Source organism: Gymnodraco acuticeps, unplaced genomic scaffold (genome assembly GCF_902827175.1).
Source record: "Gymnodraco acuticeps unplaced genomic scaffold, fGymAcu1.1, whole genome shotgun sequence".
Taxonomy (NCBI): domain Eukaryota; kingdom Metazoa; phylum Chordata; class Actinopteri; order Perciformes; family Bathydraconidae; genus Gymnodraco; species Gymnodraco acuticeps.
The window spans coordinates 676,660-691,138 of NW_022989917.1; the positions used below are offsets into that span (position 1 = coordinate 676,660).

Below are 14,479 nucleotides of genomic sequence, written 5' to 3' on the forward strand. Positions count from 1 at the left end.
GCAACAAACGACTAATTTGATAATCGATTAATCGACTATTCGGACTATTACTGTATGCCTTGCACAATTTCTCAAACGTTCTTATTTAGCCATCAACTTTTAGATTTAGCTTGAGGTTGTTTTAGGCATGTGGAAACTAACAATGAAGACAATAAAGATGAATACTATAATAATACATATATTATTAAATTAACTTAACACATTTTTACAAAACTAACATTGCTTTTTATTTAAATTAAATAAATAATATTTCACATCAAAAGAAACAACAATGTTTTAACAAATCGTATTAAATAATCTGATGACAGAACTGTAAACAGAATAGCTGAAACTTTAACAAACTAAATAACTCAGTTACCTCTAATCATTAACCCATGTTTTTATAATTGAGTTAACTCTGTGTGTTGCTGCTAGCATAACACCCGACGTGGAAAAGTTACTCGTGGAAGGGGCTACAGAGCTACAAGAAAGACAGTCGAACCCGGTGCATTCCTCCGTCTGAATGTGGTGCATTTTTTGCTAAATGTTTAGACAAATTGCTCGTGTTACCGCCCTTACATGCTAAACTCTTATTGCACTTTTGGTAACGAGCATTGTCCACCTCAAGACGGGTAACATTTAACCACACCTTGGAGCGCTTCTCTCCGCCATCCCAGCCGTGTGTTGCTGCATGTAGCAGCCGCGTGTGTGTAAACTGCCCCGACCCCTCGCACACAGACGGGAGAGAGAGATCTCGTCTGGATTGGAAAGGTCGAAAATACACCGACCAGACGCATTTGTTTGTCTATTTGCATGTTAGAAACGAGTTGGCGACACTAAGACTGCGAGATAATGTTTGTGTAGCAATAATACATGACCTTTCTCTTTCTCAACTCGCTACTCGGAGGGAAGTCGCTGTCATATGCCTTGTGAACACTTCGATAATGCCTCTCCACGTTACCTTTCTTTGGAAAAGCGACGCTTGCTTTACAAATAAGGCAAATAACCTTTGAATGTGACATCACAACAAAATATTCTTCCTCCCATTCTGGGTGGAAGTGGTATGTCTTTAGCTTTTTGCTCGGTCCCGCACTCATTTTGTTGTTTGTCTCTTTAACTTAATTTGAGTTTTCCCGGCACTTGACTGATTTTGTATCGCTTTGCATTCTGGGTTAACAGACTGGAAAGCGATAGGTCGCTTTTTCTGTCAATCAAGTGGCAGGGAGGCCAAGGGAGGAGGGATCAAAACCTGTTTTGTCTATTTTAACGGAGATGGATTTTTTTTTTATGAATGATCTACCAGCATTGCCCCCGCGGTCGACCCTGGTCGACGTACTGGGCACCTCTGGTCTAAAGCATTTATTATTTTCATTTTTCCCCTCTCATATTCAGTGTGGACGGATTGAGACAGCGTGGTGTCCAGAGAGCTGCAGAGACTTCAGGGAGAAACCTCCGTGTGATGGACGTCCTGTCTGTTGGTTTGGAGAGGACTGAGGGTCTTTCCTCAGCGAGGAGGACTAGGCCTGATGGAGGAGCCCATGCTGGGCAAAGCTGATACCAACTGCACAGGCCTAATCTGTCACTTTATTTGACTACATGTGTTTACTTATACATTTAATAGGTTTTACACCTTCTGTCCATATGTGCTTTTTATTTAAAACATGTTTGATTAACTTTTGGTTTGTATTTGCACTCCTTTCGTCAATTATTCTTACTGAAAATGTTAGATTACACATTCACATCCGACTGAAGATTGGCCCCATTTATTTGTGACGTTGCAAACTCTGCGGTACAAGGCACAGGTGATGTGAAGCTCATAAAGTGAGGCAAATAGAAATAATCAGCTGATGGAGTGTAGATGCATTAATAGGTAAATAGGAAATAGGTGCATTCGATCAGCTGACTGTTTTTACAATAAAAGTAGTTTCTTAGTGAATGTCCTGTACTGGTCTTAAAATCTCATAACATCAGCTTTTAATGTTCCTCTTGGATGTTCTTCTTGACCCTCAGAGAAGGAGAAGATGTCGTGTCTTTCAGGCATGTCCTTTCCTAACAAAAATTACAGGAAACATAAAACATATTATTGCAGAACAAGTGTGTTATTTATGAAAGCGGTGTGTTTAGGGGCTGTAGATATAATTATTTTGTAATTGTAATGATTTTTTTTATTTCAACAGTGAGCTACAAAGACAATCAGATTATGAATGAACAGTATGAAGTTCATCAACATTGAAATATATGTTATTATCAAAATAATATTTAACTGTTATCAAAACGTAGTGCAACTGTAGAAGCTTGCTCTGTTATCTCACAGAAAGAATAACTTTTACCACGTTTTTTACAGACAATATTGAGAGATAACTAGCAGTTCTCACTATGTGTTAAATATCTTTGCCTTCAATACATTCAATTAGAAAGCTGACAAAGTCATATTGCTAAATATCTAAATGTGACTTTTTGCATGGAAAAAAACCTCAACTTAACTGATGTGTAGGTGATCTAGTATTTAGTATTGTTTAATGGAATGTATATCAGTGTATTCAAGTCAATACTTCATTCATTTAAACCAATATCTTTCTTGATTCTTTGTACAGTATGAAAAAAATAGTCTTTGTACCTGTGCTGAAGTTCACTGCTGTGAGGAGTCCAGTTCTGTCTCTCACTCTCTGGTCCAGCCTGTCTGCATCACCTGGACACCTTAAACAAACAGATATATATGTAAAGTACCATAACTGATTCTCTTCTGTTGAACATGTTGGATTGTGTATTGTCCGAGTCAGGGTCCTTTTTATTTTACTGTAACTTTGGAAGTTGTGTTACCAATGCTTACTGTTTATTTGATACCCATTTGGTAATGCAATTAATAAAAACAACAAGGTTTGGGTTCGTTCTTCAGATATGACTGTGACGTTAACGTGTAAGCTCAATAATGAACTCCAGCTCAACCAACCATATTGTAATATCTAAGTAATCATCTTGAAATATGACAATAATAATTGTAATATACACACATCTTATTGTGAGGTTGATTTCACATACACTACTTCGACATTAGCTTGTCTACATACTTGAGCATAGCCAATTTAAATTAACCTTAGCGATGCATACAGTTCCTACCTACATAATAAAATATCTCTCTAAGTTACAAGGATGACCTTATTTTATCAACCTCAAACAGAAGCCGTTTGTTCTACAGCATTATCCCACTTAACGCTTAACACTTGTCTATTTCGTTCTAACCTTTATATATACAGTCTATTATTTTAACTTGGAGGCTACGATTAGCATCGTTAGCACCGATGTAGCTACCACTCGCTAACCCAAGCCTTAACATTCATTACGTAGCTGATTAAAATCATTAACACATAAATAAAGCACTCGAATTTCACTTTCCGCAAAACCGCATTCATGCACCGTCTGTTTTACCGCAGAGCGAGTCACAATAGTCCGATATATAAGCATGAAGAACAAACAACCACGGACGGCTTCAAGTTGTGTTCCCTGGATGAACTGACCAGGCAGAGTCCCTGTAGCTAGCTTCACGGAGCAGCTAGCAGAGAGACAAGAAGCTAGCAGCAGCAGTCACTTGACAGAGCCGTCACTCAATATGACCACGCCCTAATTTATGCAAACACTTTAAGACCTAATATAAATAAAAGGGTCGCGTTAGAAAACAATTCACTCACAGATCCATAATCATGAAGGTGGAATCTAACTATATCGATAATAAAATGTATGGAGCCAGGGGTAGAAACATGTTTTTTTATGCTGTAAAATTGGGCATTTTAACATGGGGTCTATGGAAATGGCTCCTTTCTGCAGCCATCGCCTATCGGCCAATAAATTAACTGCAGTGTGTGACACTTCCGTATTGGCGTCCGGGCTATTCCCCAGAGTTTGCCGCGTTATAATTCAGTAATCACACTACAGTTACTAACATTCCCCCGACACGCGTTACTTTTATAAAATCAGTCATAATCACACTGACAGACAAGAAGGGTTTCCGCCGCAGGTTTATATGTACGTAATCTGCGCGACTTGCGCGTCCACATCTCCACGTGCAGTGCTGCATAAACATGGCTGAGTAAGCGATAACTTTCGAGGGGTGGAGGTATGCCCATTATTTTGAGTTCGTCTGAAGAATAGACGGTGAGGTGCAAACTGTGTCCAGGCCAGAAGCTGTTATCCACTGCTGTAAACACCACGTAAAACCTCCACAAACACCTGCAAAGAACACATGCTAAGGTGAAGCTAATAGCTAAGGACCCCGAACCCAGAGTGAGGATGTTGTGAGCGCGCCGCCGCCGACTCCGATGCAGCAAAAAAAAAAAAAAAAGCGTCGCTTCCTTCTCCTGGTAATAGTGAAATCTCACCCGTAGAGTGCGATGGCATCTGTCTAGTAATGGCTCTTTTTCTAAGCCCAGCGTTTCCTGGAGTAGTTTAGCTACAAAGTCAGTTAGGTTCTTCCCTGCCTCCCGTTTTTCTTGTATCCCGGTGATGCGGAGGTTGCACCTCCTAGACCGCGCCTCCAGGTCCTCACTTCTGTCAGAGAAGATTTTCATGTCCTTTTTTAGCTGCTGCACGTCTCGTTCGAGAGTGGTAATGAGGTCCGAGTGATCATTAGCGGCAGTATCCAGGCTCTCGACCCGGTCCTCCAAAGACTTGGTGCGGCTGCTGACGCGGTCAACGGCGGATCTCAGCTCGTCCCTCAGCTCGTCACTCAGCTCGTCCCTCAGCTCGTCACTCAGCTCGTCCCTCAGCTCGTCCCTCAGTTCGCTTATTTCACGTCATAATTCTTTAGACTGCATCTCCGCGTTGTCATCAATTTTCTTCAGCAGGTCCTCTCTGAGAGATTGAATAGCGGTCTCATCACCTCGTGCTGCGCTAGCGGCTAGGGGTCCTGCCCAGGCCTGGACTGGCCATCGGGAGGACCGGGAGGTTTCCCGATGGCCTGGCCTGTTTTTTTTTTATGTATGTATTGTGAACGCAACGCTGCGCAAATATGGGTCTTACTCTGCCTCACAGAGGGTGACTGGCAGTCTACATGATGTGGCCTGCCGACATGGCCACTTTCATAAGATCATACACTAATGCCCTCGATTGGTCTCTGGGTATCATTCAAGCTAAGGAGGGTGTGTATGTGTGGCGCGAGCGAGGGAGAGAGAAAGCGCGCGCGCACCGGTTACGTGTATTGTTGTTGTTAGCATCTGGTGCTAGCTAGCTGCGCTAACGGATATAATGAGCTGTCAACAAGGTGGAGGAGAGTCCTCTCCCATCAGACTGAGAGACTGATAACCTCAGCTCAGGTGAGGTAAAGGACTCTTGAGTGTTTAGATAGTTAACTAAGTCTAAGTTCTCTGTGGGTCTCAAACGGTTTGGTCACCATTTATGTAAACACATATTTCCATTTGAAGGGGGAGTGATTAGTAAAATATGCATGAATAATACAATAACAATGTTAACTAGATGAAAAAAGGTAAGATAAACTTTAAAAACTTGTTGAGAGCTAAAACTAGTCTTTGCTGCTGCCTCAAAGAGGAGCAGGGGGGAGACGGGTGAAGCTGGTTCAGGAGCCCAGACACACTCACAACTATAAATGAACCAAAAACAAATAAATAAACAACTTTCAATCTTTTTTTCATATTGGATATGGTATGTTATTGGTTATGGCCATGTTCTTATGATTTTATGATTATTTAAATGTATACAGTTGTGAAGCTGACCGTTGAGCGGCCCGACCAAGCAAGGAGGCAGAGGCAGAGAGTTCAAATATAACCCGGTGTGGGCATTTATTCCTCATGGACACATGATTCACAGCCTCAATATTGCTGTCCACATAAACAGAGTCAGCAGCAACAAGGATCTCACACACACTACCTCTCCACTGACAGGGAAAACAGAGCCTAAATACACACACACACTAATCAACCAACAAGACACAGGTGAGGGGGGAGGAGACAACACAGGGCACCAGGTGAACCCAATCACCAGCCACAGACAAAACGGGAGGGGAAACACTTTCAAACTAAACCACATGTACAATATTACAAGGCCCGATGCCGTCAGTCCACAGTGACGAAGTTACCTTTGTCACAACAGTTCTGTTTTCAGATGGGTGTAGTCCATATGTTTATTCTGGGGTAGTAGATTTAAAGTTTAGGGCTATCATTATGGGCAGCAATGCTGTAAATATTGACAAATAAATCCAAGAAAATAGCACAAAAGAAAACTGGTAGTGGCCTGCCTGGGTGTATAATTCCCAGCCTGACTTATTGACCCAGTCCGGCCCTGCCCCAGCACCTTTAGCCGGGCTAGCACTATTAGCTTTCGGATCTTGTAGGAGCAAACACAGTGGTGGTGGCTTAAAGCCCACCTCCGCTCTGCGCCGTCCGTTAGATGAGCCTGGGGCCTGTACTACGAAGCTGGTTCAACCTAACCTGGATATGTTTGAGTTAGCCGGTTGGCCTAATCCAAAACATACGCGCTCTCGCTAAACGGTACTACGACGCGGGTTATCAAGTGGATCGCTCAAGCCAGCCGTGCCCTATCTAGTTAGGTGCGCGTTCACATGAAAGGGGTGGTATTTGGAGCATTCGACCAATCACAAACATGGAGAAGCATAGCCTACTGACAGCGCAGCGTCATACTTCCTGAATGAAAAGTCAACTATAATATTAGACATATGAAGAAGTTAAACTTTAAACATCCATGACTTAAACACTTTATCCAGGATAAAAGCCACATAGCTGCACCTGCAAGGTGAATACAGCTGGTAAAAGAAAAAGTGTTTGAATGCGTACATTAACAGGTTTATGATATCACTGCCCCGTCTAAAACACGAGTGGATCTGACTTTAATTACATTTGTCTCGAGTGTTTCGTCAACTTAATGTGTTGCTTAAAGAGCCTGTGACAGCATCCCAACAACTGTAGTGCAATGAAATATTGGGCTACTAGTAATCTCGAACCGTCAGTTTAAAAAAGAAAAAGCGATACCGTTCCGTTAAATATCAATAATTTCGAACATCGCGGGGAAATTCCTTCGACTCATTTTGAAGTTTTGGGGGAAGCCGGAAGTGACGTCAATGCGGGAACGCTTCACTGTGCGGCGAGAGAGCCAAACACGGACAAAGTGTGTTGTCATGCGTAGAAATGGTGAATTACTGAGTTTAGGCACGTTAATAACGTTTTAATGAAGTTGACTACAGTATATTCATATTTATCAGTGCTTTCATGTCAATTCGGCGAACATAAACATAAATGATCGTGGTGAAGATGATGATTACATTAGGATTAAAAATCGGTAGTGAGAGCTACTGAATTTCCTCCCGTAGGATGTGATATAAAAACAAATCGATTACTTTTTTTAGTTGTAAACTCAAGTGGATGAAACTACATTTATTAGTGCTTTCATGTCAATTCGGCGAACATATGATACATTAAATGATCGTGAGAATGATGATTAAAAATCGTTTGTTTGTGCCGGTCTGCATTTCCTGATGAGAAAACAAACCGATGCTTTTTGTAGTTGTAGTACACCAACATGGATTAAACGTGTGTTTTTTTCACCACAATGTTGGGGAAATTAATGGATAAAATGCACGGATTATTATTATTATTATTCCCACTCCGATCGGGACACTAGGTCCACCGTTTCCCCGCAGCGAGGCTCCCCCCGTTGACAGTTTACGTGGGCTGGGTGCAGTCGCGGACTGGCCATCGGGACAAATCCCGATGGGCCGGTACCGAAGTGGGCCGGTCGGATAAGTCACTAGCACATCCCCCATAGGCGGCGCGTGAGGCTCAGGTTTGGGAAGGCTAAATAACTTTTTTTACCTGACGCTGCCCGCCTCCGGCGTCTATAGAAAATAGATCAACTCAGTGTGCGGAGTTTAAATCTCTCAAGTCATATTACAGGATAAAGGAAATACAGTTTAAACTGCCGTATGCAGAGAAGACGCCGACGTGTCGCATATTACATCATCAATCAGATCATCGATCATATAATATATCATATATTTCCTTATCTGCCGTATCTGGCCGTGCAACACTTACAGTGTCACATACTGTATGCAGAAGTAGTATTTTAAGCAACACATTATGTTGACGAAACACTCGAGTCAAATGTAATTAAAGTCAGATCCACTCGTGTCTTAGACGTGAACGCGCTCTCAGCTGGTGAGAGAAACCATGGCTTGATTTACCGAGTTGATAACCAGCGTCGTAGGACCGCTTAGCGAGATCTCGTTTGTTAGTTTGTTGTTGTTACTCAAACATATCCAGGGTCTGTTGAACTGGCTTCGTAGTACAGGGCACAGGTGGCTGGCAGCGCTAATGTCAAAGACACAGACATTGCATTATATTTGTATTTTACCAGGATGCAGTGACACAAATATTTACATATTTATATTTACTATCTACAGCACCCGCCGCCCCTGACATCCCCCCGTTGACAACTTACTAGCGGTACCGAAGTGGGCCGGTCGAGAGTCCCGGGATGATTTTTAGTCCCATTCCACCACTGGCTACATGACCGTATGATCGCCCATATTGACGCTCCTAATTCCTAAACTTCTAACAGATACAACATAAACCGATCCTTCAGCCTCATATGAGCTCTCAGACACGTTCAAAATTAAACTGTCATCGCTGTCTGAGCTTGCTGCTGTGTGCGCCATCGTGCGTTTACATGCAGATGCTGGGATCCTGAACGGTGCAGCTGGAGCGCTGTGCCCGCAATGACGTCACACGTAATTTGGCGGGACTTGAAGAATCCCCGAGCAGATCCAGGAAATGGTCAACATTGAAGGGCAGATTAATGGTTATCAAAGTACAAATATCCAAAATCAGTTCAGTAACGGGCTTCAAGGGGACAATATTTACTCAAATTGATGGGTTTGGATGATGGGGGAAACTCGTGTCACAGGCTCTTTAAGGCGAGACACCCCAGGTGAATAGGGTAATTTTTTTAACTTAAAGGTATCAGCTAGAAATGTCTCCAGTTAATTACTTACAATAAGGCAATTGTCTTTTGTATTACAAGTTTTCTGAAATTGCATGTTTAAATATGCAAATTACCATTATCTCATTAAATATGCACATATTTTAACACATTTCAGGAATCGAAATCTGAACTTTGGATATAGCCAGATTCAAAATTCTTGTTTCATTTTGTAGTCATATTAGTATCTAAGGCTTTTACAGAAGGGATATTGGATATCTCTTTTTATCACTCCATAAATCAGAAAATACAGTCAACAACCCTAAAATATCCATTTTCGCCATGTTTTTAGGTATACAATGTTGTATAATTCAGGCTATGAATTATATATGAACAAACCCTTCTGTAAAAGCCTTCATAATATTGATAGGAATATAACTGGAAGGTTTGGTGTATGTACGTGCTACTGAAGTTGAAATTTCGAACTCAGAGTAGGAGAAAAAACTCATTTTGAGAAAACGACCTTTAAAGATTGCAGTGAGGCGCTAGCTAAACCCTCCTGTTCTTTGGATGACAGCTTGCGCATCGACGCACTCCGTGAAGGTATTTCATGTTCAGGGTAATTTTTTTTTTATAACCTTGCTTCGTGCAAGTGACAATTGTTGTCGTCTTCTCTGTTAACGTTTTTTTCGCCGTTCTTTTGGCATTTTGAGATTTCAATTTCTATCTGAAAGCTAACCAGGAAGTGTTTTAGCACACCACGTGACGCATCTGAACGAATCACGTTGTCAGAAATTGACACCAACCAATGAGATTTTGTTTCTTGGTTTAAGACCCCTTTGTGCTTTCACGATTGGTTGCTGATACAAAGGAAATGACCATATTTGGATCCGATGAGATTGTGCAGGAGAGACACAGCTTTCCAGCGATACCTCTGTTGACATGGTGCACACAGCGGTCGCGGTACTTTATGTTACGTTAGAATGCTAACTTTTGGTGAATTTAGGAGAAATCTACAGACGCAAATAGACAAACTATAGTAAAATAAACACTTAAATGTGTATTGTGTACGTTTTCCTTCCAAAAGCCTGAAAGAAAACATGTTATGGAATCAAAATAGCACAAAATCTCAAAATTGACCAGTACCTGAAAAACGATGTTTTTGCCTGCCGTGTCTCGCCTAGGGCCTGGCGTACACATGCGTGGACATCACATTTTTGGTCATATGACCACAGTCGTTTAATTCTGCTGAACTGGGGCCTCATGGCCACGTATGTGGGCACTTACACTGCCATCTGGTGGTGTCAGAAGAGTACAACACACTACGGTAAAAATTCAAAATGGCGACAAACTCAAGGGATCATTCAAGTGGCAGCTCCAAATACAAACCTCGACAAGGTAAGAAGTCCTATCATATTTCAAGGCTTTTTCTGATTTAGATATGTATCAAAGCATTGTACGTTTGTCATGACATGCAAATTTGACAAAAAATGTGTAAAAATAACAATTTGGTATGCTGCTAAACATGATGTACATGTATGTGTACATCGGGACTTAGGTTGGTCGAAAATGCTAATATGTTAGTAAAAATGTGCACAAGTAAAATAGCTTATAGCTAACTCTGGTGCAGCTAAAAAGCTGTACATTGTCCCGATGAAATAAATAACAATTAAATAACTAAATACATACATACATACATAAATTAGTTGGGTTGAAAATGTTAATATGCTAGTACAAATGTGCCTTGCTATAGCTAATAGCTAGAGTTGTTTATAGCTAACTCTGGTGCAGTTGAAAAGCTATACATTGTCCCAGTGAAATAAATAACAAAGAAATACATAAATGCATACATATATAAATGACATTGGTTTGTATTTGATTTTTTCATGTTTTTATTTCCAGAGCGTTTTTCTGTGCAACAAACATTGGAGCTACTTGGGTTAATCAATGGAGACAACTCAGATTTGGAAGACTTGTCTGACAACGATGATCCCATCCTGGATGTCAATTATCAACCCCCACCACAGGAGCAAAGCAGCAGTGAGGATGAGGATGACAGTAGTGATGATGAGGACCCCATTCCTCAGCCCACTGAGCACAGCAGAGGACGTAAACGTCTCCGTGGTGCAAATAATGGTTAGCCAAGACCCAGTGGATATTTGTTTATTTTAGGCAGGGCCTCAGGGCTAGGTGAAAGATAGGAAGCAAAATGTTTATTTACAACACTTGTTGACAGGTTCAGGTTCAGGTTCAGGGACAGGTTCATCCCGCACTCCCAGACGGCGCCGTCAAACTCAGCAGATCGAGGCTGATCGCTCTGATGATTACTCGGAAGAGCCAACACCAGGACCAAGCACTCAGGGACAGCCCAATAAAGGTAATTGTTATTATTTTAGCATGCCTTGAGGGTACATTTTCAAATTTCATATAAATGTCCACTCAGATTCAACTACGTTATGCACCAATAAACCTCAGTGAATTGCTTGCATGGGTAACAATATGTAACTTACTTTGCAATAAGTACTATTTGTATTCTGATTCTGGTTGTGCAGGACGTGGGTTGCGCTGGAGGGCTACTCCATTGACGCCAGACCTTGCCCAGTTTGTGCACGAGGACGACACTGAGCTAGACAGGAATGGCTGGACCCCACTGGACTATTTTGAACAGTACATAGATAGAGATTTGATGAAAATGATTTCAGATTGCTCTAATGCTATGTCACTGTCTAGGAGTGGGGATCCACTCAACACCTCTGTAGATGAGGTTTACCACTTTTTTGGTGCCTGTATTTTGATGTCCTGCATCCGATACCCAACAATCAGGATGTACTGGTCCAAAGCCTTGAGAATCACTGCCATCACTGACAAATTCACGCGCAACAGATTCTTCAGACTGAGGGGATCAATAAAAGTGCTAATTGATGATGATGTGCCAGAAGATCTGAGGAAGAGGGACAAATTCTGGAAGGTGAGGCCTTTTCTGGATCGGATTCTGCAAGGCTGCAAGTCTCAGAATCGACCTGAATGCGCATCCATTGATGAGCAGATGATTCCTTTCACAGGAGCCTGTCCATGCAGACAATATCTGCCAATGAAGCCAAACCCAGTTGGCATCAAGAACTTCGTTTGTGCTACAGCAGATGGCATTGTGCTGGACTTTGATCTGTATCAAGGTAAAGGTGCACTGCTTGAGCAGGTCGAAGAAGAAGAGGTGGGCCTGGGGTTGGGAGGCTTAGTCTTGGCTCGTCTGTGTCAAACTCTGCATCGTGGCACGAAAGTGTATTGTGACCGGTTCTTCACAAGCATCCGATGTGTGGAACAAATGATGAAGAAGGAGATGTACATTACTGGTACAATAATGAAGAACCGACTCGCTGGCGCGAAGGAGAAGCTAGCCTCTGACAAAACCATGAAAAACACAGGAAGAGGTACCTCATCAGAACTTTCCACTGAAGACGGAAAGTTGTGTGTAGTGAAGTGGTACGACAACAAACCAGTGTTGATGATGTCTGTTGTTCATGGCACAGAGCCTGAAGACACCTGCCAGCGCTGGGACAAGAAATTGAAAGAATATGTGACTGTCTCGCGACCAAGCATTGTCCGTGAGTACAACCTCAAGATGGGTGGAGTTGATTTGATCGATAGAATGATTAGCTACTATCGCATGAGCGCCCGTACTAAGAAGTGGACGATGCGGATGCTAATGCACTTCACGGATCTGGCTTTAGCCAACAGCTGGCTGCTCTACCGCAAAGACCTCGCAATATGTGCTGCACCAAAGAAGAGCATCATGCAGTTCCTTGAGTTCCGTACGGAAATGGCTATGACCCTCTTGGCCCAGCATCACGGTCAAGGAAGCGATGCAGACCTCTCTAAACAGTCAGAGGAAGAAGACAACTCAAATCAAGGGAAGAAACGTTCTGTGACGGCAGTGCCCCATGTCTCGGTCCGCAGGAGGGCGAATGCCCATCTCCCAGAGATGATCAGCCTGAAGAACGCGGCGCGCTGCAGGGTAGCAGGCTGCACTGGAAGAACCCGAGTGCGTTGTGTGACCTGCAAAGTGTTCTTGTGCTTGCAAGGCGATCGCAACTGTTACACAGCCTTTCACACATAGGTGTGTACATGTTCCTAAAGAAAAGGGCATTCCTATTTATTTTTTTACATGACCAATGCAACATTTCACATAAGCCATACTGTAACTGTCCAAGTTTTTGTGACTGTTTTGTTTTTTCACAATGATGTTCAAAACACATACAACAGTAGCCTATGTGGTATTATTAGATGCAACAGTGACAATGCAAAATGCTTTGAATGTTTTATATTTTGTTACAGGCATATGATGTCTTCCTGCAACTGTTTGTAGCGTTTTAAATGAGCCGTACTGTAGTTGTGACAGTCCAAAAGGAGCAAAAATGCAGTGTTTTCATGTTGTTTTTACTCTCAGATGTTCAAAACATGCAAAATGATGTGTGTATAAGTTATTAATACATGCAAAAGCAGCCAGGAAAAACTGCTGTGTTCAAGGTGGAAATAAAATAGTTTTTCACTCTATTACAAAAAGGTGACTTATGACTTTTTTGGAAATTCAGAACGAGTGTCCACATATGTGGACATCATTTTTCTCTAAAAGTACATCATGTCAAAAGATGATACTTAGTTGTTATACTTATCAGGTTCCAATAAGCCCAAATAGCAAAGAGAAATAAAAAATGCATATAAAAAAACAGCTTGGGTCTTAGGAGGTTAAAATAATACTTCTGCATACAGTATGTGACACTGAGTGTTGCATGGCCAGATACGGCTCAGCTGACTCAGATAAGGAAATCTATGATACATTATGAAGTGATATGCCGCGGACTGTACTTAATGTTACTCTGATCTAGGCTTAGTTTGTCGGGGGACATCTTACTTCTTCCTTCTCTCTGTCTATACTTGTGTACTCTCATGTTCCGATTAACCCAGCTTCCCCAAATGTCTTTCTTTTTGGTGTCTGTATACGCCGGGATCCGGCGTCATGGATGATCCTGCGCTCCTCTGTCCTGGATCTTGAGTCGTGGCTGTGGTCCTGGATCATAGGTCCTGGATGGATATCCTCGTGGATTCATCTTCCTATTATACACACATGCATTTCCAAACATTTGGACTACCTATGTTGCAAATGTATTATCTTTTCAATTTACACACGGCATCTATTGCACGTCTGTCCATCCTGGGAGAGGGATCCCTCCTCTGTTGCTCTCCCTGAGGTTTCTCCCATTTTTCCCTTTAAACTGTGTGTTTTCTTCGGAAGTTTTTCCTTGTACGATGTGAGAGTCTAAGGACAGAGGGTGTCATATTGTCATACTGATATTTTGTACAAACTGTAAAGTCCACTGAGACAAATGTAACATTTGTGATATTGGGCTATATAAATAAACATTGATTGATTGATTGATTGATCCGGTTACTTATGTTGTGGCAGATATTTAAGTAAGCTTTCTTAACGCTAATGTTATAATAGTCAGATTGCTCTGAAGATGGGAGGTGATATTCTATTAATGTTCACGTTCACACAGTCAGT

The 14,479-nt window shown here is 41.9% G+C and overlaps 1 protein-coding gene across 1 annotated transcript; it reads left to right on the forward strand.

Moving 5' to 3' along the window:
* The first annotated feature begins 10,879 nt into the window (after nt 1–10,879).
* LOC117542245 (piggyBac transposable element-derived protein 3-like) lies at nt 10,880–13,479 on the forward strand. Its single transcript, XM_034209815.1, has 3 exons — nt 10,880–11,055; nt 11,156–11,296; nt 11,472–13,479. Exon 3 carries the CDS (start codon nt 11,606–11,608, stop codon nt 13,031–13,033), a length of 1,428 nt encoding a protein of 475 aa, XP_034065706.1. The 5' UTR covers nt 10,880–11,055; nt 11,156–11,296; nt 11,472–11,605; the 3' UTR covers nt 13,034–13,479.
* The last annotated feature ends 1,000 nt before the right edge of the window (nt 13,480–14,479 follow it).

Excerpts from the sequence above, each read along its gene's own strand:
- LOC117542245 (XM_034209815.1), top strand. The coding sequence starts at position 11,606 with ATGAAAATGATTTCAGATTGCTCTAATGCTATGTCACTGTCTAGGAGT.